An 18,771-nucleotide genomic window follows, 5' to 3' on the forward strand; every position below is an offset into this window, starting at 1 on the left:
GCGGCCGGCGCGCTGGGGGTGGTGATGGTGCTGCTGCTGGTCATCCTCATCCCGGTGCTGGTCAGCTCGGCCGGCACCTCGGCGCACTACGAGATGCTGGGCACCTGCCGCATGGTCTGCGACCCCTACGGCGGCACCAAGGCGCCCAGCACGGCGGCCACGCCCGACCGCGGGCTCATGCAGTCCCTGCCCACCTTCATCCAGGGGCCCAAGGGGGAGGCCGGCCGGCCGGGCAAAGCGGGGCCCCGCGGCCCGCCGGGGGAGCCGGGGCCGCCCGGCCCGGTGGGGCCGCCGGGTGAGAAGGGCGAGCCGGGGCGGCAGGGCCTGCCGGGGCCCCCCGGGGCGCCGGGGCTGAACGCGGCGGGGGCGATCAGCGCCGCCACCTACAGCACCGTCCCCAAAATCGCCTTCTACGCCGGCCTCAAGCGGCAGCACGAGGGCTACGAGGTGCTCAAGTTCGACGACGTGGTCACCAACCTCGGCAACCACTACGACCCCACTACCGGCAAGTTCACCTGCTCCATCCCCGGCATCTACTTCTTCACCTACCATGTGCTCATGAGGGGCGGCGACGGCACCAGCATGTGGGCCGACCTCTGCAAGAACAACCAGGTGGGCGCCGCGCCGGGGCAGCCGGGGACGGGAGGGCAGCGGGCGCTGTGCGGGCGGAGCGGCGCGGGAAGGGCGGGAAGCGGGCGGGGAAGGGGAGCCGGGCGGCCGCTGGAGGCGGCGCGGGTGCGCGCCCTGGGAGCGGAGCCAGAGCCCGGGCGACGCGAAGGGGGCTAGGGGGAGCGGCGGCCGCCTCCCCGCAGCCGGCCGGGAACCTGCGGGAGCGCCGCCCCGCTCCGCCCCGGGTGCCCGAAGGCTCCCGAGGGTCCCGGTGCTCGGCGCAGAGCCGAGGCCGCCCGGGCTGCTGGGTGAATGGTCTCTGCGAGAGGCGCTCAGGTGCTGCAGGTGCCGCTCCCAGCCCGCTGTCCGAGCAGAGCAGAGCGGCTCCCGGCCCGCCCCGGGCGCGGAGCGCTGCCCGCAGCTCTGCCGGGACGGCGGCGGGGAGCGGGTGGAGAACAGCGCTGCCCCCGACGGGCAAGCAGAGCCCGGGGCTCCCTCGGGGAGGAGACAGTCCCCGGCAAGAAAGGGGAGCCAGGGGCGGTGGGTGAGCTCAGAAGAGGGGAAAGGGTGAGGTGGGTGTGAGGAATGAAGCCACGGGACGGGACGGGGCTCCCGCGCAGCGGAGCGCCGGGTTTGACACGCTCAGCCCCCGGAGGGGAGCGAGTCTTCTCCTTGTCAGGAAAGCTGGTAATAGGGCGAGCTCGGCGCCCGCAGACGGGCCGCCTTGAGCCCTTGGCGGGCCAGCGCCGGCAGCCGAACCATGCCAGGCGGCACACCGGCCATCCGGAGAGCCCGGGCAGGACCCGAGTCTGGCGGCATCCCCCGGGCAGGATGAAGACATCGGAAATAAATAAAGGCCTTGCGATGCTGCCGTCTGAAATACAGAGGAATCATCCCTCTTAATTAGGATAAATATAGCCACTGCGCTCGCAGGGGCTGTTCCTTTTACACTGCCCCCGAGGAGCCCTCCTTCGCAATTTTGCGCCTCTTCCTTGCGTAGTTAAGGAACACGGTTAGGCTGGCACCAATTCCTACGGCGCTTAGAGGCACCGCCATCGCTCAAGGCTTTGGGTGCCCGGGGACAGTGCGAGGTGCCCAGTCGTTCCCGCCGGTACCCCGGCCCCCCGTGCGGCGGGAGGGCGAGGCACCCGCCGCGCACCGGCGGCTCAACAGGTCCCGGAGAGCCCGAGCCGTCCCGGCGCGCAGGGGCTGCAGGGCGGGCCGGCCGCTCGGGGAGCCCGGAGCCGGCGCTGCCGCTCTCTGCGGGATGTTCGCCCTCCGGCGGGGTAGGCTGGGGGATGGATCGGCTCCCCGCCGTGTCCTTAGGACTGAACACCGGACCTCGTGTCCCCGCCGTGCCGGGCGGCCGCGGAAAAACCCCTTCGTTTGCGCGTCTCCTCCCCCGCCGAGCACGGCACACTGGCGGCCCTTTGTGCTCAGCGCACACGGGAGCGGCAGTGGCCAGGAAAATTTAACCTGATATGCCACTTAACCTTTTGTTTATGGCTCCTCAGAAGGACTGTGAAAACAGAATAATGAGGACATCAGCGGCAATTAATTAAATTAGAAAATGTCTACCATAAATACTGTCTCAGCAGATAAACCAGGACTAGTAAAACAAAGTACCTCCTACTATATTCACTTTGATATCTTCCTACAAAAGCAATATTGTTCACTGCAGGAATACAGTTTACTTACAATTAAAGAACTGATCTATTTTTACCCCTATTTATAATGTTGTAGAGTGATTATTTTCCAAACCCTGAAAAATAAATACATAGCAGCAGTTTTAAATAAACATCCAATTACAAATATTCAATTGAAACTGAGGTCTAACCATTTCCAAATATAGGTACTTCCAGTGCCAGACATGAGACAAATTAAACTCAGTTATTCAAAGAAAGAACAAAAACCCACCCAAAGAGGGCTTCCATGTATAAATTTGTACATGCTTGTATATACAAGATATTTAGGTAAATACCTGCATATAAATGGTTTTAAATCGACCCATAGTTTTAATGCCTCAATGATTATGATTTATACCTGAAACACTAAATGCTGATGTGACAGGGTTTATGTATATTTATGTAAGGAAGCTCAGAAATTTTGGAAGAAGTTAAATGGAGTGACAAAGGCAACATTATAAATCCAGTGTTCTCTAACAATGAAAAAAGCTGAAACATTGAAAACTGTATGACTTACAGAAAAAAGACATTCCTAAGCAATACATATGTGGAACCTCAAGGTCCTCAGTGTTACCACATTGTCTGCTTTAATGGTTATCAAGCTTGAACAGGGAAGTGCTGAGGTCACACAGCTTAGGTGTATGTATGTGCAGGCTGAGAGTGTAGCTTCATGAAAGAACTTCCATGGAACTTGTGAAATGTATTGTCTCATAATGCTTTAATTTTGAGATACATTTACCCTCTTGCAGCAGTACACTCACGGAGAATTCAATTGAGACTGTTCTCCTAGGCTTTAAAAAGAAATTGCTCTGGCTAACCAAGCAAGAAGGTAAACCCACTAAGAATAGCATGCAGGACCTTTGCTACTGCACACAGGGCAATAAGATCTGTATTTTGGTTTCTAGATTTTCAATACCCAGAATATTTTTTTTCAGCCAGTATGTATCACGTAGAATCTTAAAAATGAAATATCCATTGCTGTTGTAGCCAGTGTCTACATGCTGACTCCCTTAGGATAGTCACTGAAGTAATTTGAATTCTCCCTTACCTCCACAAGATTTTATACAAATCCACAAAGTAGCATTTCATTAGGAAGTAAATGGGAATTTGAAAAGTCCTTTAAACCATTGCTCTCACCATTATGCAAGATACTAGTTCTCTGTGCATGTTTTTCTACCTTGTCAGTAGCCTTTTCACTCCTCCCCATTTGCCACTTGCCATTTCCATTTCCGCTGCCAGCAACCACCTCGGTCCGTTATCTTCTCTGGAAGGTCTTTCGAGGGTTAATGGCCCAGCACTTTCAACTTTGGCCTGCCAGTCACTATTCCAAAGAAAACATCCAGTACTCAGAATAATTACTGTTTAGAAAACTAGTAAAATAGATCATCTCTGTAAACAATACCAGGCAAGTCAGGATCAAGAAGTTCTGAAATAGCCGGGGTTTTTCATCATGCCACATATCAGTTTAAATTTGCAGCCTGTCACAGCGCTGCAAGCCTTTGCAGCCTTTCCCACTGTTCTTACAGGATGCATAAAGAATTTCCACCTACTGTGATTTTTAAGCTGCATAATGCCCTAAGATCCTGCATGGTAAAAGAACCCCCTCCTTTTTAACATTTCAATATTAATGTGAAATCATATCACATGAAAATTTAATTTGGAAATTTATCATGTAAACTTTGAAAGGAATCCACGGAAAATTGTGACTTATGGCCTATTTTTTCAGTTCAGAGCAGAAAAAATCCCACATATAGTACGCCAAGTCATGCATTATTACTTAGTTCAGATTTGCAATGCCACTAAATCATTTACTGCTCTGTAACTATGCTAGAACAAAGACAAGCAACAAGCAGATGACGTGTTACACTGAAATAAATCACATACAACCATGTTTAAATATTTTACCAAACAGAGTCAAATTATATATAAATGATTTGGAGAGTTACAGTGGCACAGGCTGTTCATTGCTGGAAACTAACATATATCTTGAAATTACAGATTACTTCCAGTTTGCAAGAAATGTCAGATTTAATCAGTAGTGGATTACCAAGGGAGAAATGGGAAAAAAGTATGTTTAAGGGAAAGTTGCAAATGAAAAGCCCTCAATGACTTCTAAATTCCAAAAACCTCTTACAGCAAATAGTGACTTGCTTATGATTTTTCAAAAGTGGATCTCTTAAAACACAGTAAAATTAAATGTTTGCTTACTGAAATGTGGTAATAGTAGTTTTCTCAAGCCCAGACTGCTTGTGTGCATGTGTGTGTGAGGGGGTATACTTCTTGTATTCTTGTTTGCAGCATGATCCTATTACTTAGTATGACAATAAACTGCCTCTGGAAAAAGTCCATCTTGGGAGCTCCCTGTGGGCCTCCCTGTGGATCCTCACCAGTGTCAGTCACTTGTCTCACTGATACAAAATTTACACCAATGTAAAATTGGCAAACCATCAGATCCAGTTCTCCTAACTCCAGCTATTCTTACACATATTTTTTAAAAGGCTCCAGATATCTACAGAAGATCAGACAGTTGTGTATTCATCAGATGACTGAGAAAGGAGAATACTATTGTTTTAGTTTCAGAAGTACAATAGGAGAAAATAAACAATAGCCATAGGAATAAACTACAATATACATTGCCAGATGTTTAAAGTGGCAACTGATGCATGCTGAATAAAACTTTGAGGATATGCTTTAATTTCACCAGGCAGGAAAAATTGCCTGAGTTTTCTTAACCGGTCGTTCTGTATTTTATGTAGGTGCGAGCTAGTGCGATTGCTCAGGATGCTGATCAGAACTACGACTATGCCAGTAACAGCGTGGTTCTTCACTTGGAGCCAGGAGATGAAGTTTACATTAAATTAGATGGAGGAAAAGCACATGGAGGAAACAACAACAAATACAGCACATTTTCTGGATTTATTATTTATGCTGACTGATAATGAGTAAAAAGACCCACCAAACCAATCGAGAAATGAAGCCTGCTCTTCTAAGCGATGGATTTGCGTGGCAAAAGCCAATGAAATGAGCACCCCAGCAGAGAGTGACCACCGAACACCTCAGCAGCGGGGGAAACAAAGTCAAATGCTACCTGATTCACATCTGTACAACACAGAGAAACCTTATGTTAAAAAACCACAAACCAAGTTAAACAGATGTGCGATCCACTTCCGCCAAAGCAAATACTTTCTCATTGTTAGTGTCCATGTGAATAAAGTTCTACATAGATCAAATTTTTATAGGGAAGAAAGGCCCACCTAAGGAAGCTGAGTTATTTCTTCAGTGTATATGATACTTTGATGTGTTATGATCTTGCTGCTTTATCCTTCAGCTTTGATTCTTGTGACTTACCTGCTAACGATGCTTGGAGTCCACTCATAGTGTGGTGAGGAATGATTTTACAATAAAAGGAAGAGGTAATCAAAATATACTTTCTCTCTGCAAAGAAATTGTTTGCCTTCTACTTTCCTTACCCTGCCACTTAAAACTAAAAACTAATAAGCTTCAAGCCTTAACTCAATGTTCCTGTAGATTTACATTAGACTTTTAACATAAATCAATCCAGTGGAATTATTTAAATTTTGTCTTTCCCTTAGCTGTCCTCTAAAAGAAAAAGAAAGGTAGAAGAAACACTATTTTTCCCTGAAAAATTTAACAGTTGACAAACTGTTCTATTGGACCATACCCATGATTCCACCAAAGCAAATGGCAAAACTCTCATTGCTATTAGTGAAAAAGAGCTTTTAATTTGTATACATGTAAATATATATTTAGACAATTATTACAGGCCCATTCTTGATGGTTAGTTGTGTAAATATTTAGAAAGTCTGGCATCCACACCATCAGACTAAGGCAGAGTGTTTTCTTTGCAGCAATTAGTCTTCATTAGTCTTTTAGCACTTAGTCTGTACCTGGGTTCTATTTTTAATAAGGTAGTTACAGATTAATATACAGCAGATGTTCCACTAGAATTTCATAAGAATATAATGGGTCAAAACCTTAATTGTCTTAGGTGTCTTGTCTCACTTAAGTTAGTGGGATTTTTCCAATAAAGGAAGAGTGGGAAATCTGACACATGAGAAAATGCTGTCACAGAGACCTTTTCCATGGAAGCTAGTACCAGTTTGTGGTAAGGTGTGCCTACGAGATGGACACAAAGAAGCGTATTACCAAAAATGATAACACATATGCAAAGAAAGAAGCAGATATTTACATGCAAAAAAGTGTGTATTAAAACCTATTTTTCTCATTCATATAGATATAGATATATAAAGTATCAAAGATGCTTAATCCATATAGAGGATTAATGGCTTGGAGAATTAAACTAAACACAGATACATAGTTATAAAAATGCTTTAAAATCAGTCATAGCAGTAATGTCCATGGAATTTTTTTATTCAGAAAATGGATTTATTATTTATTTTGGTTTTGGGAGGCTATTTCTCTCAGGTTAAAACTCGTGGATTTCATTCTAAACCTAAATTTCCGCAAGATTATTACATTTATTTAGCAGAGTTTGTTATTTTTAACCTTTTGGCAAAATCAAGGTAACATTTCTCTAAATCATTAAAGAGTAATAGAGGCTACCCCTAGCATTGCTATTTCATACACTCTGTTGCAAGCAACCTTGTCTAATGTAATAAGGATACAAACTTAGATTTATCTGCACTAAAATTTCCCAAGTGTCTGCCACTGACAAAAAAGCTCTGCAGTGCTGGCTACTCAGCAAAAGTCTGATAGAGATTTTACAGATCTCTAAAAATCTCATTTGAATGAGTGAACCTTTTCTTAAACAGAACGTGTTACTCCTTCTGTTCTGAGTCGTCCAATTCAAAACAAATGCCAAGTGAGCCCAGGCTGACTGAGAGGATCGCCAGGCAAACTCATCCAGGGTTTACAAGGGGACATCGTGCTGCCAGCTGCTTGTGTATTATCTCACCAGATGGTGAATGCTTTTACCTTATGACAAAGTGCCAGCCTAGATCTGTACATTGTAGTGGTTACTCCTGTTTAATTTCTACGAGGCAATTATTTTAATAACAGATGTGTACCTGACTTGTCTGTTTGCTCCACTGTTGCTGTTGCTGGCCAGTGCACTCCCACGGCAGTGTAGCTAGAGATTCCCTTTGTGGTGTCCAGCAGTCCTGCAACTAGAGCTAGAGATCATTCACAACCAGCAATGTGCATTTACTACGGTGTTCATTGGTAAAGCTCAATACTATGAGACATACATGGTCAAGTTTGAAGAAGCTTCTGAAATCAGGCTATTGGATAAGACCATTTTTGGATAAATCATCTGCCCTGGTTAAAGTTAGACAAGAGCAAAGAACACACTTTATGTGAAAACCACATATAAGGCAAACATTTCTTCCTTTTTCATCATATCTTGATATACTGATTTGTAAAGACTTATATCACAACCTTTGTTATAACTATTACAACTCATTAAAACTGTATTATGTAATATATATTGAGTGATGGTGTTGCATCCTTAAAAAAGAAGTTAGTATGTGTCAAGCTTTACATGACTGCTGTGAGACTTCGAGTTCATGATAAAAAACTAACAATTAGAAAAAAGACATCTGTAACAATACTGCACATAGTTTAAGAAGTGATCAAAATCCTTTATTCAAAAATATATTTTTCCATGTATTTTTTACATTTTCAGTTACAATTAAGTAAATTGTTAAACTAGAAAGAAATATTATCTTTTCAGATTTATTTGAGATTCCTCTTGTCTTCTCTTGTCTATGGAAGCTAATTAAAAGTTCCAGACCTTTCATCAAGTATTACTTAAAGAATGAGGATAATGAGAAGATTGACAGTATTACAAGGATTAAAATCAGTACCTAGAGACAGGAAATTTAAATGAAAACCATAATTTCCTTCCAAGTCCAGGTGACGCATCTTCAGAAGTTGTTTGGTGATAACATTCAGTAACAGTATTACATTATGCTTTTGAAACAATTATTTTAAAATTTCAGTTGAAAAGATTCTGTAGGTAGGGCTCATATTCAGTAAATCATTCATGAGCAAACTTTCAGAAGGGAAAAAACGTACAGACAGTACGCAATTTTGATGTTCTAATTAAAAAAGAAAGTTATAATCAGTTTATTTGCATCTGCTTAATAATTTTCAGATTTTTTTTAAACAACTGCTCTACTGAAATCTGAATTTTATCAAGCTTCCTTCTAAATCAGGCATATTTATTTATTATTCCTACTTAAAAGTCAACCACCGCTTTGGATTTGCTAGGAGTATTTTATCAATTTTATCTTGGGATATGCCTCTAATTAGCATTTTAGGAACTATATTTTTAAAGATATGTGAATATCCATGACCTCCATATTTCATCAACCTGTTCTTGGTGTGCACATCATGAGCCATCAGAATTCTGTCTTCATAGCCTTCATCAATCAGCATACGAATCCTGCAAAAGTTAGAAGTATCCCTGTCAGTGAAAGTTCTCACTGCAGCAGCCCAGACATCACCAGGATTTACATTTCTTACATTACTTGTCTGTATTATAACACAGAAAATACTTAAGTGTTCAGAGGATATACTCCTTACATTTATCTGAAAATAAAATACATTTTTTATTTCATGAAAAAATACCCCACCTCTGAAAACAGACCACCACACATATCAAAATGGAGAAGTAAAACTCTTTCCTTTGGCATATGACTTTGCCTTTCCAGACCCATTAAGTCCACAAAGGAATTCAAGAACTTCATCATCACCATGCACGGGACACAGGTTTCATATAAATGAGTAAATAATAATTTCCCACATAAATTCCTTCTCAGCAGGTTACCTCCTGCTGCTGTCACAAAGCTAGTCCCATTCCATTTGCTAATGACCAGACTTCTACGTGTGAGAGGTCTTTAAAGGAGCCTGGCCCAATTACATAAATACTTTCGCATCTTTGGTTGAATCCCATTTAGCAAAGCAGGTTAATAAAAATTTGAAGTTGCCAGTATCATACTCCAGACAGACAGTTATCATCAAAACATATTTCAAAGATGTCCATTAAAGAAGATAAATAAGACTGGCATGGCCCAGCACTAGCACATGCCAGGAAATAAGAGCCATTAATATGGCAGTGCAGCTAAACAGCCTTGGCAAAATGACAAGTCAGCTTGGAAAAAGAAGTAATCTTTCTGGTCACACTTTTATAGCAGGACTGCTACAAGTCCTTCTCTTCCATCTTTCATTCAGGTAGCCTTACTCCCTTGATCAGCTCATTTTTTAGCATTTACATTATGTGGATGTCTACACTCCTGTATTACATGACTGTTAAGTTTCTCAGTAAGCTTCCATTTAGTTTGGCAGAGGATTGCAGCACTGAAGTGACAGGGACTCACAGACCAGCCCTGGAAAGTGCTCATTCCTCATGAAGGCCTCCAATTCCATCACCTGCCAGCACTGTGAAATTCTGCTCCTTACATTCCTGACAATGCTTTGATCAGCAAGAAAACAAAAACTAGCCTTACAAGTACCCACTGTATCTGTACTGTATCTGAAAGCCCTTACTGGCAGCTTTTTATTACAAATAATTACAAGGAGATACATGTAGAAGGATCTAATCAGCATGGGCAGCAGAAAGAAGACAAATGGGATTGAATTTGGTAAAATGTTACTGTTTTTCAAAAACCCACCATTCCTTGTGCCATACAGAGCACAACACTACATAAGCCATAGTTTTAACACATCACAAGAATCTCCTCCAGCCTGAAATACAGAGAGACCACAAGCCAACCAGAAAGTAAGAGCAATGGCACTGGAGGGACTAAGTTTTTTGCTGACCAAAACATATTATCAGAATGACCTCCTTTAATACTGGACTAATTTCATGGGTTGGGAAGGCATATGGTTCTTTCCATTCTGTATCCATTGCTCTTTCTTGCTCTTTCTCCTATATTTAGTTAGTACCTGCTTCTGACTCCAAACTGCCCCAGAACAAAAGTCAGTGTTTTGCTTGCACTGGCAGAAGACTGCAGCCAAACTGCTGAAGTACACAGACAGCTAAACTGTGTCAAGTAGGTACCTTATGACTACAGAAGTTTGTGTTTTGAACAGAAAAAATGTGAACAAGTATTTTCCATTCAGTATTTTCATTTAGAGGTCAGTTTGATTTCTACCTCTGTGGTGCTGTTTGACAAAACAAAACCCTAACGAGATTACCTCAGCCATCCTTAGTCCACTGTGGATGCATTGACATTACTCAAACACACATACTCACACTGTGCAATAAGACAAACCTTTCATCTTTTCCTCCTAAGAACAGCCTGCTGCAAGAAATACCCAGACACTAGAGAGTTTCAGAAGAGACAATGGTGGCTGAGCAAATACGGATGGAATGAAAACTCTGCCATGGTTGAACATGTGCTTGTTAACCAAGGCCTTGTCTAGTCCTCTCTATATATTCCCCAGTGTTTCTGTAGATGTTGATTTTCCATGGCACAAGAGAGGGCAGGAAGCACAGCAGAGAAAGCAACTTTACTCATTCTAGATGAGAAAACTGTGGATTCCTTGCAACAGTTTAAAATACTGAGTGCAAGACTGAGAGCACTGTTAAGAGAAAAACAGTTTCTAGTGTGAAAAGCAGCAGCAAACACTTGGGAGGGTGGAAGAATAACTATAGCACTTTCTCAGGAGATAACAGTTTGAAAATAGATTAGTTTCAAGATTAATCTGACAATGAGGGGGAGGGAAGCTATGTCTGAGATTAAAGGGAAAGCCAGAAGTTACTTCATTAGTGATCAGCAATCAAAATCTTTCTCAACAAGGAGAGTGGAAGAACTGTTTGTGACTCTGGAAGGTAAAAAGACACAGGCAGGATGGCAACCCACCCCTCAGACACCTGCCACTTCACTGCTCACAAATATTATGGACAAACAGCATGGCAGCATCACACCTCCAGATGGAGTGGAAGGAGTGAGGTGTCCATTCCCAGTTCATCCTACCTTCCCTCAGACAGTATCTGTACAGAATGTATCTCCTTGGCAAAACTTTGTGTTAGCACAGCACAACAGATGTGCTGTGCAGCTGAGCTGAGACTGCAGGTGCTGATGAGAAGCAGGGAAGAGGTACCCTGCCAGTGGGGCAAATATTTTCACATTGTGAGCAAGCGTGAGGAGAATGGGAGCTCTGAGGAGACAGGAATCACATCCTTCAAAACACAGAAAGGGCAAAAGGACAGGGGGAGGAAAGGTGATAGAGTGCTTGGAAGAAAAAAGGCAGTTTTTCAGGATGGAAGGACAAATCCATCCAAAACAACCAATGAGTTTTGCTGGGTTAGCAAACCAATGAGGAGATATTTTAAGCTCAGATGATGTTTGGTAGCAGCACTAAGTTTCCAATATTATGTTTCAAACAGAAATACTTAATCCTAACATAAATGCAATACTTTAACCCTTTTAGTTTTTACATACTGTACAAATTCGACCAGATCAGCATGGAATTAGGATAGAGAATGAAGTTAAAGCTCTTGATCTTCTTCTCAAGTAACTTCCTACAACACTAATTTTCTGCATCTTCCTCTCAGACAGAAGAAATGATACATGCTGCTCTAGTGGCGTGACAGCACTGGAAAACGGCATTATTTCAGTATGATAGAAGACAATTTTGAACAACAAGCAGAATCACTCTGTAACGGTCTTCAAACAAGTAAAATATTACTTATTCAAATAATATTTTTTTATCAATGGCCATGCTATAACTAAAACTGCATGGGAGCAGATACCTTGCAATTCTTTCATTGTCGTTTGGCATGTCAATATCCGGATGGAACTGGTAATGAAGGAATTCTGTACCAAATAGGTCATACTCTAAGTAACATCCAAGCTTAGCAAATTCGAGAAGTTTCTTTTTATCAAATATGGTCCTGCAGAACATACATAACACAGAGTCAGCACTGTAACAGGAATAAGACATCTTATGGTATGAGGACAAGTATTTTGTGATCTCCTGCTTGCAAGGAAAAAAAGCAAATAATCTAAGATTAAATTCACCCATTTAAAAAACAGGATCCCTTTTGACACATGCAATTTAAGACGATACACAGCATTGTCCTTCTTACATTCATTTGGGATTTCATGCATTAAAAAAACAAAACCAAACCAACTCTTGCCCCATGAAATAATGAAAACCTCTACGACAATCTTCAAATGGAAACAGGAAAGTTACTCACTTTTGATATCATTAACCCTCTCAACAGACAACCTAACAAGGAAGGACATTTAAGGAGGAGGTTAGTTCATAGTGATATTAAAAAATAAACAAACAAAATACCCCAATGGATTACTTACACAAGACGGATTTACTTTCCCAAAAGAGTTACAGGAGACAGCTTCATGCAGGACTTGTTTCATCCATCACACACCAGTAATATACAATTTTGTCTTTAGTTTCTATTCTGTACAGTGATGTTTTTAGATTGCCATTAGAACAGCAATATATCATTGTTTGCACTGGGATCTGGCCAGAATGCCTTAAGGAAATGTTCTCACCAAAATATATAGTGGCACTGTGAGTATCTGGGACATGAGCTTTGCAGCAGATTTGAAAAGTGAAGGAACAAAGCTTCTAACACTTTTCACTCATTTGAGAAAGAACAGCAACAGAAATAAGAGCTCTCTGGAATATTTTGGGTTTTCTTTGAACCATTTTTACCAAGTCTATATGTTGTCTATAGAAAAACAAAACCACTCGATACAATTTTATCTTTATAGCTACTATACAATTTTTTTTAAGAAGAAACCAAATTTCCACAAAAGCAGCACAGTTAACCAAAAGGGCAGTGGTTTGTTAGTTGTTTTTTTATTATTATTATTGCAGATATTGATGTCACAAAGCAGTTTTACCATATACAATTACACTACAGTCTGTTGCTATGGAAATGACTGACGTCACAATTTCAATATTATGACCTAACAACAGATCAAGTAGGAGGAACAGATGGGTTGAGAGAGAGAAAATCCATGTTCAAACAAGCCTGCCATCAGCAGGAGTGTAAGACTTGCCAACTGTAATTAATAAAAAATGTTATTTTAAAATAAATGTTACAGTTTACAGAGACTGAACATTTATCATCAAATGAGTTTTCAAAGTGCAGAGCAAAAGAACAGATTATTTTAGATCCAGCCCTGCTCGGTTCACAGAGACACAATCACCGAGAGCAGTCAATCCTGTGCAGGTGGCAAAACCACCCAACCATCTATTCCAAAATCACAGCCAGAACAGTTTCTTTTGAAAATTATTGTTAGTGTCATGCTTTTGGGTGTTCTATCCCAACAAAGAGCCAGATAACTTAGTTTCCGCAGGCACTGGGTCCCACTGTGAGCCACAATGATGTAGCAACAGCAACAATTTCCAGTTCAAATTGCTGATCTCTCAGCTGGAATTGGGTGTTTGGGCAACATTGCCCCTGAACAGCCTTGAGTTCGTGGAAAAGGAGGTGAAGAACCCTGTAATTTGGACCTCAGCCATAAATACCACAGGGACAGACACCAAACCATTACCATGCCCCAAATTCGTAACAGTTGCCGTGAGTCTTCTAACAAAAGTTACTCAAGTGAGTTGAGTCAAGATGCTGATCTCCTTCGTAACCCTTAACAAATGGCTAAAGCCCAGGCTCAGTAGCTTTTGCTTCCAGTCTTTCAGTACACCGTGGTTCCACTATGGATACCTGCTACCTTTTGTTCTAAGGTGCTAAATTGCAAGACATGTTAGCTAGAATTTTAGTTTTATCATTTAATTGTAAATCCACTGGAAAACTACCATTCTGTCTATGTGAAATGCAGACATGAAATATGGAGCTATGTACAAAATTATCTCACATTTAAGGGACTGGAATGCTCCCACGTGAATTTTTCTTACTGGAGGAGACTTAAAATGTTAAATGCACATTGCAAAGCCAAACTTCACAGTAGTTTATGTTAGAGCAAGTGCCAACCTGAATGTGTTAAAGTAATGATAGAAAGGATAAAAGGAAATGTCATATTGTGCATCAGCAGCTGTTACTGAAACTGCACCTCTGTTTTCGTACTTATATTGCTTAATTTCCATCAATTAATTACTTAATTCAAAATTTACAACAGTGTATAAGAGGTAAAAAGCTATAATTGTATGTTTATGTTATATCAAAATGGCTACATAAGTATTGATACCTTGCAGCTTGCTCCATCCTCTTTCATAAAAACATTTAAGTAATCAGTTTTTCCTCAAAGAGAGGTGAAAACTACAGCTATAGAAACAGTGGAATGCTGGTAAATACAAAAAGGAAGTAATTTATAAATATTCAAATATACTTTCATAGCATGAATTTTATGCTCCTAAAATCCTAAAGTAAAACAAGGAGCTCTGTGTGAATAAGAAACACCTGTAGCTCAATTTGCAAGCTCTTAGAGCCTGTAACCATGAGAAATTTGGAGAACAGTGCTGTTGCCTGTATTACATTCACACTAAGGGCAAACAATCCAATTGCTGAGAATCATATGACCACAAATAGTCTCCATTATTCAGCAACTGGCCAAAGCAATCAATGCTTGGACATACTCCAGCTCACCATGAGCAACACAAGGTCATACAAAACTGATTTGGTAATAAAGGCTGTATTTCTAAGCTGGAGATAGAAAAGCATCCCAGTTCCTCTCCATGCCTCATGTGGAACCCCTGGCTTTTGTTCTCAAGGAAACTAGAAGTTAACTATCTGGTCTATGCTACGAACTATCCAAAATCCAACTATTTTCTTTTTAAGCAGTATTTCCTCTGTCTGGTAGTAGAATATTAAAAATCTGCCTTTTGCTTTGATCCAGACTCCAGCCAAATCAAGGAAATCTCCATTAGCTTCTCTGAGATTTTGGAAAGGCCATTAAGAGTGACCCAGTTTTCAAAAACACTGGAAGCCCAGCAACTTCCAGCCAGCTTAGTGAGAGCTGTTCAGTGTCCAGTGCTTTGTAAATACAGGGATTTGTGCATGGATACAAATGAATAGGATTCCCGTTTTTTAAATCTGGCTACGGTTATTCCTAATTCCTCCATCAGGCTTTCAAAGACAGCATTTAAAATACCAAAATCTCTTATCAATGTGAATCTAAAAGCTGATCCCGACTGAAGTGCTGGAGGTAGATCAAGCTCTATATAAGCACTTAAGTCAGTAAACTTGAGGATAACATTCTATGTCAATTTTTCCCAGTGTAGTTCTGCAAAACCGCAGTGAGTTGTGGCAACACTGCAGGAAGCACAGCAGAATATTCTCCTTACCTGTCAAGGTGAGACATGACTGTCTTTGAAGCATCAGCCCCAGCTTCCTGCAGAATGCGGATAATCTGGAAAGGGGAGTCACTGTTCCTGCCAGGATGGATGATAACAGGGCACCCAAGCTGTGACTGAGCCTCTGCTGTTGCCTGAAGCACTCTCTGTTCACTCGGAGTCAAAGGCCAGGAACATCCTATTTCTCCCACCACACCACATTTGATATTAGTCCCATCTGCTCCTTTGAGTACCTCATCGACAATAATCTCTGTCAGCTAGAGAACAGAAAAATCAGATTTTTGGTTATTGTTACTATTTGTGTTAAATAGCATCAGATTTGGCCTATGGACGCTGGGCTAGTTACACTCCCAAGGACTTTCTGAACTTATTTAATTAACAGCTGGGTGTGTGAAAACACTGCAGTTAAAATCTGGTTTCTGTCAACTAATGTTATGCTAGCCATTCACTAAGACCAAAACAAACACAAAAGCAAATCAATTTAACAGTATCCAGTCACATATTTGTCCAGGTTTGCCAAAAGAGCTGGTCTGCATGTAATTTGAACTCTGATTTAGGCAGACATTAGGTTTTCTTTAAAAACAACAAAAAAGGTTAGTTTATTCCAAAACCTTTGTCTTCCATTCCTGAATTGTCTCCAGACACAATGCAATGTAATTTCTGCAAAACAAGAGATCAGAGAATAAGCAAACCTTGTCATTCAGATAGAGAAGGGAGAAACTCTGGCAAGCATCCTCAAGAGCCAAATTTAAGGCAAAACCTGCTTATGGGAATGCCAATGTAAAACAACAGGAGCTCTACTGACTGCAGAACTACAAAAAACAAAGCTCAGCTGACAAATTTAAAGGATCAAAATTAACCATGCTTTACAGCATTCATGGACAAAAACCATCAGAATCTCTTAATAAAACTACTTTGTTAGAAAATTTTTAGGGTTTTTTTTCCCAGAATAGGCCACATATCCTGAGCATACATTCAGAATTGAGAGCACAACATGACACTGATGATGGCCTACCTTCTAAGTGCTTAGTACAGGAAGGAAATCTCTGGGTCTCCATCAGTCTGCCAAACACAGAAGGGAAACCTTTGCCTTGAGAAATCTATTTGTGTTTATGCTATTTGTATTTATTTGTATTTCAAGCAATGGAAGAACATTTAGGAAAAGCAGTACTCTTATGTACAGTTTGGGCCAGCTTAGATCCAGTTTTGTTGGCAGCACTACTCAAGTTTTGACCATTGATTTTTAAAATTAATTTAACTAATTTGTAAACGGCGACAGACTTTTTTTTAAAAAAAGTCAGCTCTATTCATACACATTCACAGCCTCCTACCTTGGAGAGTTCCATTCCCTCTTCTCCTCATCACCACATTTTCTTAATAAAAGATGACTACTTATTACTACAAGAATATCTGGGGACCTCAGTTATTATTAATGCGTTGTCTTAGTCACCATACAAACCGGCTCATGTAGACTATGCCCTGAAATGCCTGGACAAATGATAAGAGAAGACAGCTATAACACATAGCCTGAGCAGAGTGATTTATAATTGTCCTATAAATACTGCACTTATTTATGCTATTTACAAGAATACTGGGTAAACTCATTGGGAAGCAATTAGCCAGAAAAAGTGACAAAAGAGGTAGCAAGGATAAACTCCTTCCTTAAAAAACAGTAAAAACCTCAAGATAATTGGTGGTGTACCAAATGTCCACACAGGAAATACTGTATTTTCCTTTTACTGTTGCATTGTAACAAATCCCTCAGAGAAAATGGAACTTAAGAACTGGAAATTCTGACAGGTAACCCAAGCACAAGAAAGCAGTGCTGCTCCAGTTATTACACACAAGCAGTAGTGCTGTTCCCGTTTTCTACGCTGAGCACCTCTGTATTTCATCTATTTTACTGGAATTTCTCTCCAACCTTGGCTTACCCAGGGATAATTCATAGGACAGAGGCACTGCAGCAATGATTAAGACTTACCTGCTCCACTGTCATGGCCTGTGTTTGAGCAGAATGAGTAGAATCAACATAAAACCCAGCACCAGCAATAATATGAACTCCAGTTTCTTCAGCAAGTTTCTTCAAAGTATTCACATCCCGACCAATTCCTGTAGTTGTGTTTTCCACAATTGTCCCACCACCTGCTGCTTTAAAATGCAGCAGCTCCTCCCTCACAGCGTCTGTTTCCTGATACAAGAGAAGGTTTTCTTTATGGCTGTAGGGATTTTGCTTAATCCAAAACAAGTTCTTCATCTCAATGGGCCCATTAGACAAAGGCTCTTGGCCTGGAGAAGGTGGACAAAAGCAGCTGCTGTAGTTCATAGTCAAGTGTTCATGAGTCAATGTGTAGCCAAGACTGTCTGGCTCCACAGGGCCCAAGACAGTCTGCACTTTTCCGCTCAAAGAAGGCATTTTTCTTTAATGAAGGGGAAAAAAAATCAAATCCTAAAGGAATCTGGGAAAGAAAAGGAAACAAAATCATTTCAGAAAGAGCAGCATTTTTCTCAGGCAATTGCTGAAATCCCTCCACCCTCTTGCACATGTACCTACACTCTGTGTGTGTTTGCTGAGAGATTTCCAAAGCTGTTTGCAGCAGGGTGGTCAATATGAAAACAAGGCCTTTTTTTTTACCCAACTCTGCTTGTGTCAGTACTCCAGCAACATAAACACATCACATTCCAGTACAAGGCAATTGTCAGCATTTATTGTGCTGCAGTCAGTATCACATTAAGATAAATGTTTCCTATTTAATAAAACCACTGTATGTTCATTTAGGATTCTTTGCTGTTCAGCAGCTGTCAAATTTTGTAAGCTTCAGTCACCAGATGAACACATTTGGCAACAAGGCTGAATATTCCTTACTGGTATGTTCAGTATACTTATCTCTGGCCTCCTGGTGTCAGACTCAGTGTCCCTCTCACATGGCGAGGAAGCTGTCTGCGTTTGGGCACCTTGTCTGCCCCTCTCTATGTGAAATGCAGGGGTGGGGGTGACAATCTGCTCCTCTGGCTTCAGCAGAGCTCAGGTTCTCCTACCAGCTGCTTTCTGGAGGTCTGGAACAGCCCAGGACCACTCCTCTAAGGCTGACAACAGCCACCAATGATACAGCAAGGCCCACAAACAGCAGTGGAGAAGCCAGAGTGCTTCAGCGGGCAAATATTTTACCAGTTAATAACAGACCTTAATCTAACAATTTATATGTGG

General features: G+C 41.7%; 2 protein-coding genes across 6 annotated transcripts in view; one reads left to right on the forward strand and one right to left on the reverse strand.

Moving 5' to 3' along the window:
• On the forward strand, nucleotides 1-8,124 carry C1QL3 (complement C1q like 3). Its single transcript, XM_083884727.1, has 2 exons — nucleotides 1-612; nucleotides 5,051-8,124. Exons 1-2 carry the CDS (start codon nucleotides 25-27, stop codon nucleotides 5,228-5,230), a joined length of 768 nt encoding a protein of 255 aa, XP_083740853.1. The 5' UTR covers nucleotides 1-24; the 3' UTR covers nucleotides 5,231-8,124.
• The window catches only part of PTER (phosphotriesterase related), a 20,788-nt gene continuing 9,908 nt past the window's right edge, over nucleotides 7,892-18,771 (reverse strand). For all 5 annotated transcript variants that reach the window (XM_083884685.1, XM_083884682.1, XM_083884684.1 and 2 more), the window contains exons 2-5: nucleotides 17,548-18,022; nucleotides 15,558-15,823; nucleotides 12,037-12,177; nucleotides 7,892-8,721 (exon numbers count right to left, since the gene is read on the reverse strand). In XM_083884685.1, coding sequence (XP_083740811.1) covers nucleotides 8,511-8,721; nucleotides 12,037-12,177; nucleotides 15,558-15,823; nucleotides 17,548-17,979 — 1,050 coding nt within the window. In that variant the 5' untranslated portion in view covers nucleotides 17,980-18,022 and the 3' untranslated portion in view covers nucleotides 7,892-8,510. The remainder of the gene's footprint in view (nucleotides 8,722-12,036; nucleotides 12,178-15,557; nucleotides 15,824-17,547; nucleotides 18,023-18,771) is intronic.

This window comes from Zosterops lateralis (genome assembly GCF_965231275.1).
Source record: "Zosterops lateralis genome assembly, chromosome: 1".
NCBI lineage: Eukaryota > Metazoa > Chordata > Aves > Passeriformes > Zosteropidae > Zosterops > Zosterops lateralis.